The 21,266-nt window shown below is 31.5% G+C and overlaps 1 protein-coding gene across 5 annotated transcripts in view; it reads left to right on the top strand.

The window, feature by feature from the left end:
* The first annotated feature begins 207 nt into the window (after positions 1-207).
* LOC143240498 (vinculin-like) overlaps positions 208-21,266 on the top strand; it is a 129,321-nt gene continuing 108,262 nt past the window's right edge. For all 5 annotated transcript variants that reach the window (XM_076483049.1, XM_076483041.1, XM_076483037.1 and 2 more), the window contains exons 1-3: positions 208-453; positions 14,966-15,073; positions 17,497-17,668. In XM_076483049.1, coding sequence (XP_076339164.1) covers positions 397-453; positions 14,966-15,073; positions 17,497-17,668 — 337 coding nt within the window. In that variant the 5' untranslated portion in view covers positions 208-396. The remainder of the gene's footprint in view (positions 454-14,965; positions 15,074-17,496; positions 17,669-21,266) is intronic.

Below are 21,266 nucleotides of genomic sequence, written 5' to 3'. Positions count from 1 at the left end.
GAGACGAAACACTCGAAAGTAAAGGGAAAGGTTCGTGGGGATATTTTCACACTCAGTAATTTTGTTGGATAATTCTGTTTTAGAAACTAAAATCGTAGTTATATACTATTTCGAAATTATTATATGTAATTAAAAGTACATTGTTATAACGATTTTTATCTGAAGAATGTTGTCTGCTTGTTTTATTTATATGCAACATTTTGCCGTAAGAGGGCAGTGTTTGCTCTGTGAAGTTAATCGGAATTGACAAAACCTACCAATTGAATTGTAATTTGCAGAATACGGAATCTGAAATTTGAATATAAACTATTAGTTAAAATAAAAGATTGAAATAAATAGTTGATTAAAGTTATTTGACAACTGAGAACATATATACAGTTACTATAACAGCCAAAGATGCCGGTTTTTCATACCAAGACAATCGAAAGTATTTTGGAGCCAGTTGCCCAACAGGTATGTTGGTTGCAGTTTTATCACAACTAAAGCGTATATACGTTGTAAATGCAGTTATTCAGGTTACTTGTTCCGTTAACATACAAGTTCTGTATATGCAGGACCTAATGTAACTAGAATAAATTGGTCTTTATTCAACATTTCAGGTTACTGGTGTCAATAATATACAACTTTTAAGTTTTTTTACAATACGAGTTGTATATTTGCAGGAGTTAGGACAACTAGAAGAAGTTGATCTTGGTAATTACAGTAGCGCGTTCAGTTTTGTATTACCACCTGTTAATGTTGTTAGCATTGGTAACGCTAGACGTGATTATTTATTGTAGCTCTATTAAAAGTTTTAACTGATGTAACATTGAAAGGGAATACATTTTAAATGCTTCCCACTATCCCAGTGCCCCAGTGGTAAGTTTTTAAGACATGTTTATAATGCTAAAACTCAGGTTATGATACCTCTGTTGGACATAACACAGATAGCCCATTGTGCAAGTTTGTGCTTAACAACAAACATTTTTAATTTGTATCTCAGAATAGCTGGTATGGGTATTAACACTTTTACTAATAAATCAGAGAACCTGAACCTGAAAGTGATCTAGGAAGGTCAAAACATTGTTCCCTGCTTGATTAGTAAAAGTGTTAATGCTCATACTAGTTGTTCTGAAATACATTTTTATTTCAAGTGGGTTTATTGTCATCAAAACATTTTAATTTCCATTTAAATTATTCAGTATTCACAGTAGCACTGAAAATTCTGACAAATGTGTGGAACTGTACACATACTGCTATATCTTGTGATGTAGTTACCTCTGATCTCTTTATGTTGAATTCTAAAGACAATTGATATAAAATGCAAGGACACAAGTTTAAAATTTGAGAAAAACAGACTCCAGTTAAGGCAGGTGTGTATATTAAATAGGGTGTTTAGCTTGTTGAATGTGTGATTGTTACTTGTAGTGGAAATGTAGCACCTTGCATAAGTTTAAAAGGAATTAATAAATTCATCAGAAACAAAGGCTGAATTCATATATTTTTTTAAATTAAGTATGGTGGTAAAGGAACAGTCTTGACGGATCAAATGACTGTTCTTAGCCTGTTGTTACACTCTTTCTAAGGTGTTAATATCATTTTGAAGTAAAGGAATTTAAATGGTGAAACAATACACCAGATAAGCTTTCATCATAACCATGAATAAAGTTACAATAATATTTCCAAAGCTTTGACTTAGTTTGAAAAAGGCAGTTTTCTTGCAAATAATGAAAATGCTATTTTTTGCATTTACAGTTTTCATATATCATTTGCCTGATGTCTATAACCTTCTAAATAAATATCAAGCATTTTTTTTTTACACCTGGCTTCTTTTCATTATTGTACTTTATGCTTGATAGAGCAGTAATCCTCATGTCAAAAGTAATAAATCACAGGAGGGAAACCCACTGGCCATTTCATGTACAGCTAATGTAAACACAGCATGATTGCTGAGTATAATGCTTCAGATGTTTTTTTAGCTCATTAAATTTTTGATATTTTACTGATGTTTTGTTAGACTCACCTGAGAAGTTTCTATTTTTATACTTTAGGTACTTTAGTTAAAATTTATAAAATATATTTATGCAAACAAGAATTTGCAGTACTCTAGAATTTGCACTCAAATAAACATTTTGGACATTCTTTGAAAAACCTTATTGAGTCTTGCAGGTTTTGGGGTCCAGAAAGTAGATAGTTAATGTATCTTTCAAATATGTATTTTGAACACATACAATATATATCAGTAACTAGAACATGAGATCCGAAAACTGTTGTAAATTACATGGCTTTTTATATAAGCAATGAATATATTAATTCCTTGGACAAACATTTTACAACACAAAGAAACTAAATAATGAATTGTAAGACATATATAGAGTATATATTCTTTTTATTGGTTATAGCCATCATTAGCCATTCAAGGCTGATTAGCAAATTATCTCAAAAGCACAGATAGAGGGAAGGGGTTTCTGTTGTAAGTTTAACAAATTTATTTGTTATCACAGCAAATTTAGAAGGTAGGGAAAACAAATTTTGGATTTTTGTTTGTTATTATGCAGTTTATATTTCTATTTGGATAGAAATTGTAGAAGTTTGTTTTTGACATTACAAGATTCTGAATTAAAGAAAGTGATGCTTGGATACATTATGTGAACTAGAAAAATTATGTCAATATTTGAATATGCATTTGCTGATGTAGCTGCTCCTTACAGAGATTTTGCATCTAATCAGAGTGATTGGCAACTTTCACTTCTGATACTCAACTATCCTCTGGAACAGTCTATTCTGACTGGTATTTATTACATAACAGAAATGCTGAGCCTCTTTGTGCAGAGGTATGTTGAGTGCAAAATGTAAAGATCTTTAAACTGATGGTTTGACTAAATGGGCAGTACAGGTTATCTAAAGAATGCTGTATATGCATTTGTAAACCAGAATGTAATAGATGAAATAATCACCTATTATATGTCATAATATTATAACTGAGTCATAACCAAATGGTTGCTTTCTGAATGTTTTTGATGTTTTGAGAAGTATAGCTTTCAGTTGGTCTTATGTATGAGAACTCCTACCTCAATCACTCAGTGGAGGAATATATGGAATGGCTGCATTTTGCAGAAGTTGACATACAAATATTTATGTAAAATGGATGTATCTTAAAACAGCTGTTATGGAAAATAGTAGTAGAACAAAACTTCAAGCCTTTTGATAGGGTATAGCTATGGTGCATGCCTGCTAGATGCAACATGTATTCAACTTCTTTCTTATGACAACAGCTCAGTAAATTAAATTAGCAGTTGGACATCATTGGACCTGAATGCCATACCATTTTCACTAATCCAGTGTGCATCTAACCTATTAATTAGGCCTTTTGTGAGAAAATGTATTAAAGGATTTTTGAAAATAAATTACACAAAATCAAGCATGATGTTCTCACCCAAAAACTGCATAAATACTGCAAAAGAAACATTTCTACAAATTGGTAAGATAAGGAAACTTTTTAAGAGCCTTTTAAGAATCAGTAATTAAATTTTAACATTTAAGTGCTGTTCCAACTTTATTTCTGTGTACAAATTCTGTTGCCTTGCTAATAACAGAAACCAAAATTAATTCCATGAATGCCTTTCATTTTGAAGATCCTCCATTCTTTACAAGAATATAGAACACATTTGCAGGAATTTTTTTAGTATATAGAAACTTTAAAAAAAAGCAACAGTATAATAAATAAATCTTTTATAAGCTTTTTTATTACTTTAGAATAAATTTCACAACAGCCACCAGCTTTGTTTACAAAAAGTTTAACAATTTATAAAAAAATTCTTCAACATGACTAGAATTTAATTTAGATACTTTAAAGAAATCAGTTAACCTAGAATCAGTTAAGTAAAGTTTTGATACAATAGTTTGTATTTTCACATACAACAGCTTTGCTGAGTTGGTGTTGCTTTCTATATGTAAAATTTTCACTCACCACTAGCTCTGAAACTTTCTCCTAAGGTCACTCATTTCTGTTTAATGTTGTTCCACTGTTGCATGCAAAGAAACATATGACAACCTCTACCAGTAAGAGTCCAACACATTCTTCCCTCTATTTTGATAGCTCAATCATCATTTCTCAAGTTGGTGTATAGACGTGCCATTTGTTTGTGCATATGATTTTTTTAATCGTAGACAATTTCTTTGTTGAAATATCTTCAAAGACATTAAGTATTGTGAAAATATTTATTGTTGGATTTTAATTTTTCAACATTTTCTGCTCCTACAGATTTTGTAGCACTTTATTTCTACATTTTTAGTTGAAAAACTTCAGTAACATCCACTTTGTCTTGGTGTGGGACAACAGTGTATACCCTCAATACCTAAACTAACAACTAAAATGACATTAGGTTTGTCTTTGTGTGTTGGGGAAGCAATGGCTTTTGTGCAGTGGATGGTGTAGCCTCTCATGCAACCTGGACCTTCTTTTGAACGTGAAAAACCTCCGTCCATATTTCCTGTTAGTAATACAAGGGATTTTGATGGTTTTTCCTAAAACCTACATTTGTCTTATACCTGTACTATCTTTATTCAACATAAACTTTTTTGCATAATTTTAGAATGAGGTTTCTCAGGTGTGTTTCTCTCCTTCACTTTGTAATTCATTCCTTGCCTTTTCCTTTTATATTTTTTTACTTCCTTTTTAGATATGCTGGTCCATATTTGATTACTTTTACCCCAACTGTGGTGCATGTTATCTCATATGTTTGGACATCACCTACAGCTGTATTACCTTTCTTACCTTCCTAAACTCTAGATTCTTATCTTGAGTCTTGGGTGTTAGATCCCATGTCTTTTGTTCAACTTTTTTAGGCTTAATTTTCCCACAATTTACTGTACAATATTTACCCATTTATGTTATTTTCTTCCATTCACCTTTTTTAACTAGTAGCCAACCATAACCTTGATTAGTTATCATCACAGTCTCGTTCACTTATTTTCTCTACAGTGGAATAGTTATTTTCCACATTCTTATGACATGATATTTGGTTATCCTTTTGCTAAAATTTGTTGGGGTAAAACACCTTTCTCACTCAAGTGCTTTTATAAATGATACCTTCTTCTGGCTTCTTTCCTATACAAGTGTTATTTTACTGCAGTGCTTATTTCTCTGGAGTTACAGATTGGTTCTTCCTTATCCTAACTAGTTTAACATCTCTCCTTTGCTTCTTCTTTTCTCCCTTTCTTACTTCCATCTTCTCTGTTCACATCAGTCCTTTCACTGCTAATGTAGTTCAGTAGATTCACATCACATATCATTCTTGGTGGTACTGTTCTATAGGCTTAGGGATAGTAGAGCCCATTTCTTTCAATTTGTGGACTTTTGCCTTCCACTTGTGATTAACTGTTGGGTATTAGGAGTTGTTAGAGCTTTATTCTATATTTTATCTTTTATTCATTCACTGTCTACTGTACCTGTTACTTTTCCTCTTCCAAGGGATTTTGTTTTTACAAATATCTGTCCAAAACTGTGTTGAACCTCATGGCTGAAGACCCTTTTGAGTGGATTTGTCATCTATGTCCTGAATTTTGTTTCCATCTTTTGGTTTTTCCAAAGAGATCAGGGAATTCACATCCTGTAATAGATATTTTAAGTCTCACTTGGTTTCTTGACCACTTTTGATTTACTATGGAGACATTGCTAACCAGTTGGCATTCATTTGCTCCAGGTCTTTGGATGAACAAAGTGGATATCTTGGATTGTACTTTTACACTTGGCTCCATCCAACAAGTCTTCTCCAACCATCCTCTTTTCCTCTTTATGGTGGTGGCACAGCTGGGTTTGTTGGTGCACTTGGAGAAGTCACATGCCACCTCTCTTCAATATTGCCTTCATTTGGATGTTTTTCAGTTTGCATATCTTCAGAGCTCAGCCTTCTTTTCTTTGTTTCAGGGACATGAAACAGTTTCTGATGCCATATCCTTCTGTCATAATCGAATGTTCTTTCTCTTTTTGGGATTTGGGCTTTCATGTAATTCCTTACCTTTTGGGTTGTGCTCATTTTCATCATGAACAATGGATTCTACTTGTTTACTTGAACTATCCTGGGATTCCTTGTCCTTCAACGTTCTTCTTCCTCTTTCCTTGCTCAGAGACTTCACCTAGTGGCCAAACAAAACCAATATCAAAAAGTGAGTTCCTTTTCTGATGGTATGTCAAGCAGGTATAATTTTCTTATGATGTTTTGGGAATGTTTTGTTCTGATCCATGGAGACAACTCTACAGTTGTTTCCTATATCAATTTCAAGGGAAGTATGTAGTCTCTCTATCTCTTGTTTCAATACTTTTGTCCTTCTTGTCTGGGTACATTCTTTACTAGTCTGAGTTATGACTTGTCTTATTCCTGGTGCCATGAATTTTGTTCTTGATTAGTTCTTGAGGCCTCATAAAATATTACTTATGTAATGGTATTCTTGAGCCTCAGGTGTCCAAGAGGCTGTGACCTCATCTGGGCACCTCTCTTATAAATGCACCTGCTACTTTTTTCCCTACTACAATTTCCACTTTTCCTGGTCCACAGTTCCATATTCATCAACTCTTGCTGTAGATGCATTCAGGACTGGTCCAACCTGTTTCTTTATGCCAACCCTACTATTGATCTTTTCCCTCTTGTTCATTCCCTCATTCAGAACCTTACTTGTTAGGTCCTCCTGTTAGCTCCATATTGTCTGGTCCAGCTTTGGTTTCTTAAATTGACATTTCTCCTCTCCAATGATCATTACTGCATTACTTCTTTAACCTCATTTCTGCCTTTCACATACAGCAGTGTTACCATTCCAACTTTATAAGAGGGAATTGTAGGGTATCTTGCAAGATATTTCAGACTTTCTTCACATGTAACAATCTTTCTTTCTCATTCTGTTTATCCTCCCTCTTCTTGTGTTTATCAAAGATAATGGCTTGTTTCCCATAGTTGGTCATTTCACTGTCCTTTTTCCCCTTCCAACTTCTGTCCCACCATCTTTCTGAATTCTTTACATGACTGTTTGACCCAGCATTATTACTATTGATCATTGCTGGTTACAGAGTACCACTATCCAGTACTTTCTGGTTTTTTTGTTCACATCAAGTGTTCTCCTTTCCTGCTCTTTATCTGCTCTTCTGTTCTTTTAGACACTTTCATCTTCCTTGTTAGTGTGACCAGTTCCAATCAGAAGAAAGTAGTGTGGTGATTTTCTGTTTGTGTAGTTGGTGTAGGCCAACTTTATATACCATGGAATGGATGAAAAGTTCCTGATACTGCATGATTGTGGACTGGAAATGATCCACCTTGTATAATTTAATCCTCTGACTGGCTCTCCTCATGGATATCAATTCCTAGGTGGTTTGGTGCTGGATAGTTGTAAGACCAGCCAACATAAACCCTCACACATCTGAATGGTAAGGACCATCCTTCTACAACAGACTAGACAACAAATACTCAAAACCACCTGGTTTTAGACTGGAGTGGACCTATCACATATTATTCCCCCATCCCACCTTTGCCTGGAAGTTGAGTTTCTGGATGGGCTGGTGTTGGATGCCTGCAGGATCAGAACACATGAGCACTCCCTTGGTTAGCAGAATGAAGGTTAGGTTTATTTTCCATTCTGCTTCTTGGTATTGAAATGAAGGTGGTAGGGACCCTCTTACTGTCACAACCTGGAGGAAAAATACTTAATGACATACTGTATTATTTGGTATATTCCCTTATCTGATTCTAGTCTGTGTTTGTTTTGTACCACAGTTAGCAACTTGTATTTTCAGTATGGCCAAAAAGTTTACCCTGGAACAAAAGAAGTGTGGTTTCCCATATATTGAGTGCTTTCTGAATGGAGCTCATCTAGATAACTTTTGCATCTTTCTCTCCACTACTTCAGTGTGGTATTCTTATTATTATGGGAGAAGAGGTATAATATCATATTGAAACTCAAATTTTTCCAACAATGAAAATGCATTTCAAATATATACTTATCTCCTCTCAAACTTTGTACCCATCCTCCCTACTTTTTGTGCCTCATCTTGAAATGATGATTGAACTATTAGTGTAGAAGAATGTGTCACAGTCTTATTGGTGGAAGGTTGCTTCATGCTCATTTGAATACAACAGCACAGCAATATCAAAAGGAAACAAGTGATCTCATGTGACAGTTTCAAGGCATTATAAGCAAAGAGTGTGCATATAGAGGCTAGCACTAAATTAGGATGTTATTATATCAGTGAAATAAAATGTCTATTGGGAATGCAATTATAGTGTTGGAGAATGTTAAGTTTTATGTGTTGAGCCAAGATTGTGTTTTAGTAACACCATTTAATTGTGCATATAGAAGTAAATTGAATGTTTTTAATTTAGTTTTTCAGCTGTTTCTTATAAATGTGTAAAGGAAAGCTCCCATGGTTTAAATGTTGATAATAAATCACAGTAAAAATATAACCAGTTTTCTCAGTATTTAAAAGTATATTTGTTATGCAATTTAAAGTAAAAGTTGTTCCCAGTTTTTGTCATAAAGGAAACATTGGACTTGAAAATCAAAGTGAAATTTGAAGACACTTTCATTCCTTCTTCAAGAACGGTTTTTTTTTGGTTTTTTTTGCAAATCGTCTATAAATAGACCATAAATTTTGTCTTCAAGGATATGTTTCTCTTATTAATCAAAGTGAAATATAACTAGAATTTCTGTCATTCTTCAAGGATATATTTTAAAATTACAGAAATTTTGATGTTATTAAAGTCTGTTTTCTTTCTTGCAGCTTAAATACTTTATTAATTCATTTAAGTATGTAGTAGAGCATTTTATTATGGTATGTTCAGCAGAGATGGTTTTTGCTTTTAGTGATGCTTAAAGAACAAGTTTTAATGATAAATTTTTGTTTCAGTTTGAATAAAGATTACTATTTGCCAAAACAAAAATAAGTTTAATATATTTCTATTTATTCTTTTAAATCAATATTAATTAACACATTGTAATTATTTTAATCACCTAAGTAAGTGAAGCATGATCACTTAATAGATGATAGGTGTTGCAGAGGCTAGGAAAATAATATTGAACCCCTACTGTGCTGTTATAGTTCATATTACCATCTCTGATCATGCTGTGTCTGGTAGCCATTTATCTTGGCACTAGTCTTGCAGCTTAATTTCTATTACAAAAAAAAGACTCCATTGTAAGGCTTTCATATCAAAGTACACCATTTGTTCATGCACACGTTCCAAGAGTCCATTGGTTGTATAAGGTCATCCGTTAAGTAATGTCCAATTTTAGGTTCAGGAAAAGAGAAAGGATTTCAAATGCTTATGATGGTATTTAAACAATTATATATGTTCTATTATTATTAATTACTTCCTGCCAATGATTCACAAGCTTCTGAATGCCACTTCTATAAAATTCTTGCAGTTTGAAGGAAAAGAACATAGTGAGGGTAGTTTTGACATTTTCCTGTGTTCCAAGCTCTTCTCCATCAAGAAAGTTCTGCAGACTTTGGAATAGATGATAATCAGATGGGATAAGGTCTGGAGAATAAGGAGGATGTGGATGTTTTTCACAGTGAAGCTTTTCAATCTTTGCAGACATGATCCTTGCCATTTGGGGCTGTGCATTATCCTGGTGTAACACAACACCTTTATGATTGATCAAAGTAGGCCTCTCTTCTTTCAGTGCAACATTCAAGCACTCAAACTGTTGACAGTAGAAATCTGATGCAATTGTTATATTGAGTGGCACCAACTCAAAGTGGATCACACCAAAATATCCCACTAAACACTTAATAAGACTTTCCTAGGGTGGAGGTCCATTTGGGCTGTGTTTTAGCCATCTAGCCAGTTTACCTGCACTGAGCCATTGTCTGTGGTGCTTAACATTTTTTGGACAGGTTAGTGACAACAGTGCAGTGAAGTGCAACTGTTCACTCTTGCTCAATGGTTGGCTTCTGTCAAATCACAGGAGACCCATTTCTCAAGTTTGGACACCTTTTCAAGCTGTTTCAGATGATGGTGAACTGTTGAAGGGGTTGAATTAAGCTTCTGTGCTAGTTCTTCAACTGTTACAGCACAATTTTCATCAAGTGCAGCCAGAAGCAAGTCATCATTAAACTCAACAGGATGACCTGAACATGTAGCATCATTTAAGCTTTAGTCACCTAATCTGAACTTCTGATACCAGCTTTGACATTTTTTTTCACTGAGAGACTCCGCATCATAAACACCTTGAATGTTTCATGTAGTTTCTGCTGCATTATTACCTTTTTTAAACTCATAAAACATTATATGCCTAATCTTCATAAGGGTTTATTTGATTAATGATCTGAAAAAGTGGAGTTGGGTTAGTTTGTTTTGTTTGTCTGAACATTTTTATACATGTTCTACTACATATTTTAGTCACTAAAGCTGTCTACAAAGACAGAAATGACGATCCACTTTCTGTATTAAATTCTGCATGGGATGACCTGATAGAAGAATGATGTTTCCCATCTTTTGTTTCAACAGTCCAACAATTTGTACATAGAACATATAGAATTAGGATGAAAACTTTTTATTCACAAACTGTTTCAAGTATGTGACAGTTGAATGGGTATGTCATGGAAGAAGTTTGTGTCACTTTCCTTGGTGGAGATCTCTGTTGATTATGTTGCATACTGTTGGCTAGGACATGTGGATAGCTTTCATTACTAACCTTATTGTTCATGGATTCTCACCTGTTATAAAGTGCTAAACTTTTTACTATGACTAAGGTACAACATGTTTGAGATATTTTTCTTGATGGTTTCATTTTCCCAATCTGATCCATATTCCTTTGATATTTTATGCCATTAAGTGCAAACTATATATATATATAAAACCAGCTGGTATGGGTAGAGAAAGCTCTATGTAAAGGAGCTTTCTCTATTTATACTCACTGTTTTTACATGTATATTTTTCTCTGCAAGTGTGTTTTCTCATTGTCACAAACAGTATATATATATTCACCTGGGAAATTCTAAATATTTGGTCTAAGTGTAGGAATATCTTGTGTTGGAAAGGTCTGTATCAATGACATCATACTACATATACAAGAGCAAACAGTTAAAGTGTAGTTTTGATATGTGTTGTTCCACTGTGAATTTACCTTGACTGTGGTTGTTGGAGAGCTTGTTGATTTATGCATTTAAATTGTTTTAATATAAGGTAGTCAGCTCTGTGTATACAACACCAAAATAAAAATCATAATAATTTTACATAATTCCTTGCTAGCGCAGTAAATGTATTCAGTGAGAAAAGTGTAACATTTCATTTAACCACTTTTTTATAGGCCACCAAAAAAAATGTTTTTGAGTTATGATTTAGAGCCCATCAAATGGGCTGAGATGCAACATTTAAGAAGTCACTGTTTTTTTTCACTGAATATGTTTTTATGAACATGCTTAGTCACAAATGCATTGCACACATTACAGAGCTCTGCAAAAACAATGTAATAACTAGCAAAGTAGGTATATACAATCATGCTTACTTGTAATTAAATGTTATTACTAGCAGCAGTGATCATAATGATCAAAATATTGTAAAATGTTTCTAGATACAAGTAGCTTGAATGTATACACATTAATAGCAATGAGTTAGTATCCCAAAAATGTTAGGCTGTTGTACTTTGCATACATAAATTTCATAAAAAAGTTAGAAGATCAAAGAAAATATTTGAGGAATACAATTGTGATTCATATATGAAATCTAATAACGATGAGCACATGTCTGTTTTCAAAATAAAGAAAGTTTTGTTTTTATAATGTTTATATTTTAAAAAATAAAAAAAAGTTTCCTGGTGGTTGAGAATGAAGTTTTCAGTACTGTACTGAGAATGGTTTAAACTGCAGTACTGAAAGTTGAAATCAGGAATTGCTTCAGAGTGCAGAAAAATCTGCATTAATGTGTGTTAATGGTTTCTCCAATAGTAAATCTATTATAAAAAAACAGTGCCTTTCTGTTCAGAACAATAATAGGAGGTTAGCTTTCTTTTCAGTTTGAAAAAAATTGTTTTTAATCCTGTTTCTCTTAATACTGTGGATTAGTCTCCAAACCAGGAATTATTTAATATTCCTGTGTCTCTGAAATCAAAGTAAGTCTGTAATATGTGAACTGTCAGGCTGTACTTGTTATACAATGAAGGAGAATTTGTAATTCAAGAGGTATGTCTTGTTTTGTTTTCTAGTAAGGCAAGGCTCTAAATCATTTTATTTCAAGGTTCCTTTCCCTCTTTCTCTTTATATTCTAAGTAAAGACCAGTTTGCATATCAAGAAATACACATGTAGATGCTACTTTCAAGGATAACAAGCTTGTAACATGTAGTTAGGTGTGTCTCCTTCGAGTAAATAAAAATTTGTAACACATTTTAAGGTGCTTTTTTCTCTTAGCTATGAGAACACATTTCTAATTTTGAAAACTAAAGATAGTAATATTAAATATATATCAGAGTATCTTTTCTGTTTTCCATGCTAGGACATCTCTGCAACCCAGAAATCATCAAAGGTGTGTTTGGCTTGTGTAAAAGTTGTTATACAGCTAACACCTAGCAGAAATATAGTACATTTACCAGTTAGGAATAAAAAGTTGCATATAATTTACCAATTATTTTCATTTTTGAAATACTTATTGAATTGCTAGAATATATTCTTTTAATAAAAAGAATTATGTATATTTGATCATTTTTTTAGATACAACATATTGATGTAATTAATAATTGGTAAAATACATGACCATCTCTTAAATATCAAATAAAATCATTAATTTATATTGTGCATGTTAGTTTTAATACATAAATATGATTACATAACACATTTGGAGTTGAATCATCAGTAACTCTAGTTTCTGTTTAAATGTTTGTTATAAAAGCTTCCTGTTTTTAGTTGGTATGTTATTGTATAATATTATAATGATTTTTGTAGTCCAGTTATGCCATCTTTGCTGTAAGCTGTGGATTCATATATTGTATAAATCAATTAGATGACACAAAATCATGTATATGTAAATTTAATTTGTGTTTTATGAAATTTATTGGAAATTAATACAGAATCAATAATAACCACATAAACAGGATATAAAAATGAAAATTAATAGAAATATGGTACAAAATAATTTATTAAATTTGCAGTAGAATGGCTTTTCTTAGCCATTTTTCTCTTACCTTTGATGTCAGACCATTAAATGTTATTTATTAACTTTAGCTTTTTATAAAACATAACACAAAATTAATACTTTAAAATATTTTTTAACTATAATGTTACAGATTTTTGATAAACAGCATATTGAAATACTTTATTTCTGTTAAATAATGAAGTGACTGGTATTAGTATAAATTGGATACTTCTGTGGATTAGGTATTCTGTTACCTGGTGATGTGTCTAGTTATTGTGTTATGTTAACCTGTTTGCTGTGAAATTATTTTTCATTGCTCAAAAATTATTTAGTACTTGGTAGTAAAGTATTATGTCAGTCTTTCTACCTGCCTATACCTTTTGTATTCTAACATGAACCACTACATGATTAGTGATATTATTATGTAATCTTTATTATATTTTATAAAATTAAACCTTAGTATGGAACAGTTGTATCTGATTGATTGGTAACATTTAGTTTTGTATGTACATGTATAAAATCTTGACAGTGTCTGCACTTCCATATATATTTATGGGAGGTCTCTGCCAACTATGCTCATGCATTGAACAGTTTCAGGATGTGAGGTTCATTAAATCTCAAGGAAATCTGTGTTAATATTCACTAATTGTTTTCAATTGTCTTTTAAGTGTAAGGTTTTTAGTTTTTATAGAATATTAAAAGTAGCATAGGTAAACTGTTCATTACATATTCTGAATGTCAAGTTTTTAATTCTACAGAGCTTCAAATACATGATGAACTGTTTTTCTCTTTTTTTACCTTCAGTGTGTGGTTGTACAAAAATTTTAGTTTTAAATATTTTCCATGTAAAAGTGAAAATTAACAAATGTTTGTAATTTGTCAGACAGTATCAAGTCAGAAAAAAATGGATGTGTATGGTGATTCACATGTCTTAATTGCATAGGTTCTTTTTGTTTATGCTTTGTGACAGTACTAGCAAATAAAAATTCACACTTTAACTTTATTAATAATTGCAATATATTAACACAGTTAATGCAAGCAGCAAACAGCATATGTAATTAGATTTGTGTGTACTTACATGTGCATACAACAAACAAAAAAGACAGTACACATTTATTTAGATTTTTGTGTATACAAAACACATGTAGCCTTCTTCTATCTCTGTTAAAAATGTTAAAAAATGGAACAAATAAGACATATCACCATGAATAACCTTGACACACACACACACACACACACACACACACACTCATACACTGTTGTAGTTATAGAGTGTAGTAGGGAGAAAATGCACAAGATATACAACAACAAAAGGTTATATAGTTACTTAAGGTGCTGTGAGAAGTGAGATTTGGGATAAATGAATAGCTTCTTTATTTGAGAGTTGTAAGAAAAAGAAATCTATCTAATTTGCAATGTTAAAAGAATAGTAACAGTTTGAAAAAGTACATTGTTTTCAAACCAAACCAAAGTGTGAAAACATTGAATGCAATTTACAAATATGCAACTTTTAATGTATTTTTTTGAGTCTATTTTTTCTTGACTTCTTTAGAAGATTTGTTTTTCAAAAGTCAATATTAGTAAACATAATCCTTAATTGTCCCTAATTTTATCAGAACCATATTTTTGTAAACATATTCCAAAATATTTTCTAATTATAGTTGTTTTTTTTCCAAATTTGCTTAAGTTAGGTAAAGTTAGCTAGCAAGAGGGTGAAAAGTATATTAATAATATATTGAGTGTAAAAGAAAGTATATTTCTTAACATACTTTAAAATTTGTTTAGAGAATTTGTTAACAGAAAATATTTTTACTTCATATTTTATGATTTTAAAGATTATAATATTCACACACATTTTGTATTCCAGGTTTCAAGACTTGTTATTCTTCATGAAGAAGCAGAAGATGGAAATGCAATGCCTGACTTACAAAGGCCTGTTCAGGCTGTTAGTAAAGCTGTTGCTAACCTTATCAAGGTAACTTGATACTTACTCATTGAATTCTTTGACTGTTGCCACTTGAAACTATTGTCCTCTCCAGAATATCTCATTTGTACCAGTTTTCTGTAAACTTCATTTCCTTTTTTTGTATTTTTTATTTGTTACACCCTTTTGTTGCTATTTGTTTCTCTCATACTTTCTCACTTCTACCACTGTTTTTTCTAAATCTTTCTATTGTATACTGCTGTTTCTTCTTGTATTAGATAACTAGTGAGGACAAATTATTTGCACTCTAAGTAGTGTTTGTATCTTTTTGTTGAGAAAGTTAAACCTCTCACTACACCATTATTATGACCCCAAAGTGACCTTCAGGGTTTCCATACTATAACATATATGTTTTATATATTTTCACAAAATTAGGCAATCTTTTGGTAGACATTACAGCTCGCCCATGGTACTTGTTCATCATACACCTTCTTTCTGAGGTTCTCCATCATTCCCCTGTGGGTTTTCAGGAAATACTCTTTACCTCATTACCTCTATGCTGGCAAGATGATCTCATATGCTCCTTCCTTTCATATATAGTTTCTTTGCTGCTGGAATCTTCTTAAGAAGATGCTGTTCTGCCAGGTTTGTCTATCTTCTCTTTATCATCATGATTTACAGATGGCTCCTTTTCTCCATTAGTCTGTTTTCAGAGATATTCTTGAGTCTTTGGAATCACATGTGAAATCTGTGAGACAGTATTCAACCCTTTCAACTTAGGCTGTTTTTTTTGTAACATACTAATCCAATGCCTTCTCCCATACCTGTGCCTTGTCCTATATCATCCTGTAATTTGCTATTTACCTGGTACAGATGGGGTGCATTCTCTCTTGAGTGTGATCCCATACATTAGGGTGTGACACTCCAGGGGTTCTCTTTGGATACCTCATCAAGAATGCTCATCCATGTAACTTTTGTACTAGTCCTTCCACCATTTTCTTTGTGATATTTTTGCTATTATGTGAGAAGAAGTAGGGTCTGTTATAAGAAGTTAACATTTTTCTACACTTAAAATGTATTTCCAGTAGGTACTTGCCTCCTATTACACTTCCCACCCATCTTCCTCTTTTCCAGTGTGTTCTTTTACTTAATCTTGGAGTGATAATAGTGCTCTACAGTCTAGGGGGGATTCAGCTGTGCTTGGAGGGTGTGTAGCCTTTCTGTTAGTGGACAGTTTTCGCATACTTATTTGCGTGTTACGTACCTCATGAGGAGGGTAGGTTGAGCATCAATGCTAGTAGTAAGTGAATATTTCATATATAGAGGACAGTTCAAGTCAGTAAAAGCTATTTTGTGAATGAAGGTAAGTGTTGGAAATTCATTTTCAGTGAAGGAAAATGTTAACTTTCATAAAATGCAAGATATCTGTATGCTTTTAGGTTTTGAAAAAATTGATGAAGTAACTGCTTTGTTAATATCTGTTTTACTAAACTTCCATTTTTTTATACTTGCAGTAGTGGATATTTTAGGTTATATTTCAATAAAAAGTGAGCAATAAAACTAAACATTGTGGTTTTGATAAATAATTTGGATTGGGGATGTGATGTTAGATATGTTGCTAGTGGTAGGGCAAATAGAAATTTAGGTTGTATCTACACAAATACTGAATGCATGTCTAAAGAGGTTATGATTTCATTGTATAGGTCATTGGTTGTGCCACTCTTATAGTATAATGTTTAGTCTTGGGTTCCTTACCTTAGGAAAGACATTGAATTGTTGGAAAGGGTTCAGCGTAGGGTTACTAATATGGTATCTTGGATGAAGTGTTGTCATATGAGGAGAGACCAAGATTCTTAAAATTGTTTTCTTTGAAAAAAGAAGAGTTAGAAGAGATCTCATTTAAGTTTTTAAAATTGTAAAAAGAATTGATAATGTTGATACATCAACATTTTTCGTACTAAATATTGATTATTATAGAACTAAGAGACACAAATATAGATTTAGATAAAGTAGAAGCTGTCTCTGACTAAGTTTTTTTTTTTAAATAGGGTGGTTGAACTATATAATGGTTTTCCTTTGGTTTTGTAGAGGCAGTAAATTTTAGTGAGTTTAAAGAAAGCTTGATAGATATATGAATGATAAGGCCTGGCTTTAATTTTTTTTCTATTTAATAGTTTTAGTTTGGCTTAGAGGGTGGACCAACAGGTCCCTCATTGTCCTTAAACATTTTGTGATGTTATAATAATGTACTGTCATTTGCAGTGGTTGTATTGTTTTATGATTTCTAAGAAATTGAATTTTTTTTATTTGTTTTATGTATTTGTTCGAAAGGTCTTTATAATATGGTATACATCTGCATACTGGTGCTTGATAAAACATACTTGATTTTACATGTAGTTTATCATATGATTACTGTTTTGTTTTGTTTTGAATATTATACAGATCTGTAAGTTATATACATTTTTTTCTGCTAGGTTGGACGTGACACAATTAATAGTAGTGATGATCAGATCTTAAGGCAAGACATGCCTACAGCTCTTCAGAGGGTAGAAATGGCCTCTAAGCTACTGGAGGATGCATCAAGCTTATTGAAGGCTGATCCTTACTCTCAACCAGCAAGAAAGAAACTAATAGAAGGGGCTAGAGGTGAACTTCCACTATACAACTATATACATATTTATACCAATATACAATAGTTATAAGTAAAATGTAGCACAAATGTTTTTACAGTATAGATCTGGAAATATTGATGCTTTTATTAGTTAATGCACAAAACTTGTTAAGAGAAGCATGCACATTTGTGTCTTCCAATTCAACTCCATGAATAGAGGTACAAATATTTCAGTGAGTATAAAGGTTGACACCCAACTTAGTTTATAAAAGGATGTTGAAGAAGAAAGAGGAATTTATTAAAAATTTAATATGACTATGTTAAAATATAATAAGTTCTTTAAAAAATTTGTTAAAAGGGCCAAGGCTTTACATGACAATTTTCACATATTTCAACTTTCTAAACACATGTTCTATGAAATTAGTTAACCACATGATCTCTTTTGGTTTCATTTGAAGTCTTTTTAGTTTTGATATTACTGACTTTCAATATAGTATATATATTTTCCCAAAATTTTAGTAAACATTGTTTTTTTTTCACATACAAAAATCCATATTGTTAAGTGAAGATTTTCAGTAAACCAAAAGAAAAGGCTTGTGTATGAATACATCAAGTATTTTTTTAGTAGTTCATGTGCAAAATAATTTTAATGTTAAAATTAAAAATACCTTCCTTCATCTCGGAAAATTTCAAATTGCACTAATGTAATCTCCAAAACTTTCTAAATGCATTAGGAAGGGAAAAACAGTGAATAACCATTATTTGTTTGTATACCTTTATAATTTTCATAATTCAGAAAATTGTGATGTTTCTTTATATAAACAAATATTTAAAGCACTGTGTACATATATTATTATAGATAACAATTTTGAGAATGGGGTGAAATGATTTGTTGTGTGGCAGCATGGCAACTGAATATGATTTTTCTGTCAATGAAAGTCAGCATTAAATTTTCCACTGTTATGAAAATTTACGTATTTTTCTTGTTCCACATCTAATGTAAGTTGTATTGCAAGGTTTATTGAATTCACATTTTCAAAAATCAATTAACCCTCTCACAATAGGTCAGGAGTTCAAAGGCCATGTCATTGCATTTATTGATTTACATTCAAAATTTATTGAATTACTGTTTTATGAATTTATGTGAGTAAGTTTAGAATCAAATTGTAAATTATAATTCAAAGTTTAATATTTTATATTAGTTAATTTCTTAGTTTAAAGGTAAATGTTAAAAGACAGATTTTAGTGAGACACATAGTATGTTGAATGCAGTGCTGTTTAAAATTAGATGGTTGTGATGTCAAAATGCTAAGTCTATAGTTTTTGTACAAATTAGGAACTAGATAATATTATCAAGCTAGAATATAAAATTAGGACCTCGTATCTTTTTATTTTGCTGTGATATGGCTTATGTACTGAATCATACACAGTGGCCCATTCAACACTATCTATTTTTTTTAGAATGGTTCATTATATACGTGAACTTCAATGTATGACATTGTAAATAACCAATCAACACCTTAGAATGTCCCAAGAGTGGTTTTCACCACCATATAAATCTTTGAAAATGCTACAGCATTCTTTCAATCCAATATTTCAATGAGGTAGGTGTTGTCTTTAGTGTGCTCAAAGTTTAATATTTTTAGAATCTAAATAACTTGCAGTTACTAAGCTTAATAAGTTACAGTGGAATTCTATGTTATTAATGTAGTTATTTATGATTTTGTGGTTATTCACTTGTATATATAAAACCTAAAAAAATGTTTTTTGATATATTTGATGTGCAAAATTTTAAAAGGCTTATCAACCAAATACAAAAGTCATAATGAGAAGAGATGATTGTTTGCTGCGCTTCTTGATTTATTGTTCTTTATTTTAAGACAAGTATGTTTAATAATTTATTTCTAAATAGTAATAATCTATACATACACATACATACATATAATATATAATAATTGAAATGTTATTATATATTACAAAATACTAGACCACTAAAACATAGCCATGATAGGGAAAACCAAAGGTCAGTTTTATATAACTGGATGCTTGACCTGAGTGCATGTGCACCACATCATTGCAAGTTATGTAATGATACATAGTCATGACTGGAAGATCAGTATAATAATAAATATATATATATATATATTCATATATAGTGGTATGAAACTTAAGTTACTTAGGCTAAACATTATATTTTCATGTTATAAACATATAATATGCAGTCATTCTAGCATGAAAAAAACATTTGACATTTATTTCCTTATTTTTATAATGGATAAGAGGTTGGTTAAGTGAAATAATATAAAATGTAAAGTTGTGTTGAAAACAAACATTTGAGATGTATTTAGGAGGTTGTAGAGTTTATGCAAATAATATTCCAGATTTTTAGGATGAAGAATATTTTTCAATCATAAAATGAAGTTACTTTTCACATAGACTGATAGTAAAATAGATTATTTTCACAAACAAATCTTGAATAAAAATACTTCATTAAAAAATCTGATTTTCTATATATAAAATATTTACCAAATGTTTACCAGATTTTGTGGAGATCACATGTTGTGTCAGATGTTATAGTGCAAATGTGTAGATGAAGTAGTGTATATTATACTTAACCTCTTGTAAAAGGGTTAACTTTTTCAGTACATGTTCAGTTTCTAGGATAGACTTCATAACTGTTATATATTTTGTACTTGTTAAAATTTTCATCCTATAATTCTTACATTAGTAAACTACATTAACAAAATTTCATAGTTTAACAGTAAATATTATTATGCTTTCATATGTAAAATATCAGATTTTTTGTTATGTTTGTTAAGGTTTTCTCAACTGTTTTTTTTTTTTTCTTCTTTGTGCATTTTGCCTATCCAACATGTAAAGCAATTTTCATTTTAAGGTTAAAACTACTGCAATGCCTCAGACAATATTCGTATTTCACATGCAAAATTTTTATAACGTCCAGATAGTTATCAAACATTTCTTAAGAAGAACTTTGTATTTTCTTTGTCTGTTATTTGCACAAACAAATCTCCATACAGGTTTGGAAGATTTGATGGATCTCATAACCACTTTTACAAGATTTGGTAAACTTTTAGTAAAGATTTTAAGTCTTTTACACACAAAAATTGAGAATTTTTAATAAAATATTTTTACTAAAAATTAAGTTGTGAATATATTGAGTCTGTTTTTTTAGTAGTATAAGTGCAAAATAATTTTCTTGTCATGACTAAGAATATTAATCTTCATTCTAAAGATCTCAGATATTATGTGTGTAATCTCTAAAACCTCCAAAGTATGTTCAAAACATTTGTTTTTAGCTAAACTTTATTTTGTGCATTATTTTCTCTACCTTAACTATTTGGAGTCTTTTATTTTGACCAGCTCTTAACCATTGTAAAAAAAATTAGGAAATAAATGTAAATTATGCCTTTTTCTTTCCAGAATGACAAGCGTTTAGACTAAACAGCTTAAATATTGTAACATCATGCATTTGTGTGTGTGTGTGTGTGTGTGTGTGTGTGTGTGTGTGTGTGTATATATAATTTTTATTATGTTCACTTTTCAACCATGCCTGGCTAACAATACAGAAGTTACAATGACATGGCACGTGCACTTGCACACATGTAATCACAT

The sequence above is a fragment of the Tachypleus tridentatus genome, chromosome 2, assembly GCF_004210375.1.
Source record: "Tachypleus tridentatus isolate NWPU-2018 chromosome 2, ASM421037v1, whole genome shotgun sequence".
Taxonomy (NCBI): domain Eukaryota; kingdom Metazoa; phylum Arthropoda; class Merostomata; order Xiphosura; family Limulidae; genus Tachypleus; species Tachypleus tridentatus.
This window is presented reverse-complemented; position numbering and strand designations above follow the sequence as displayed.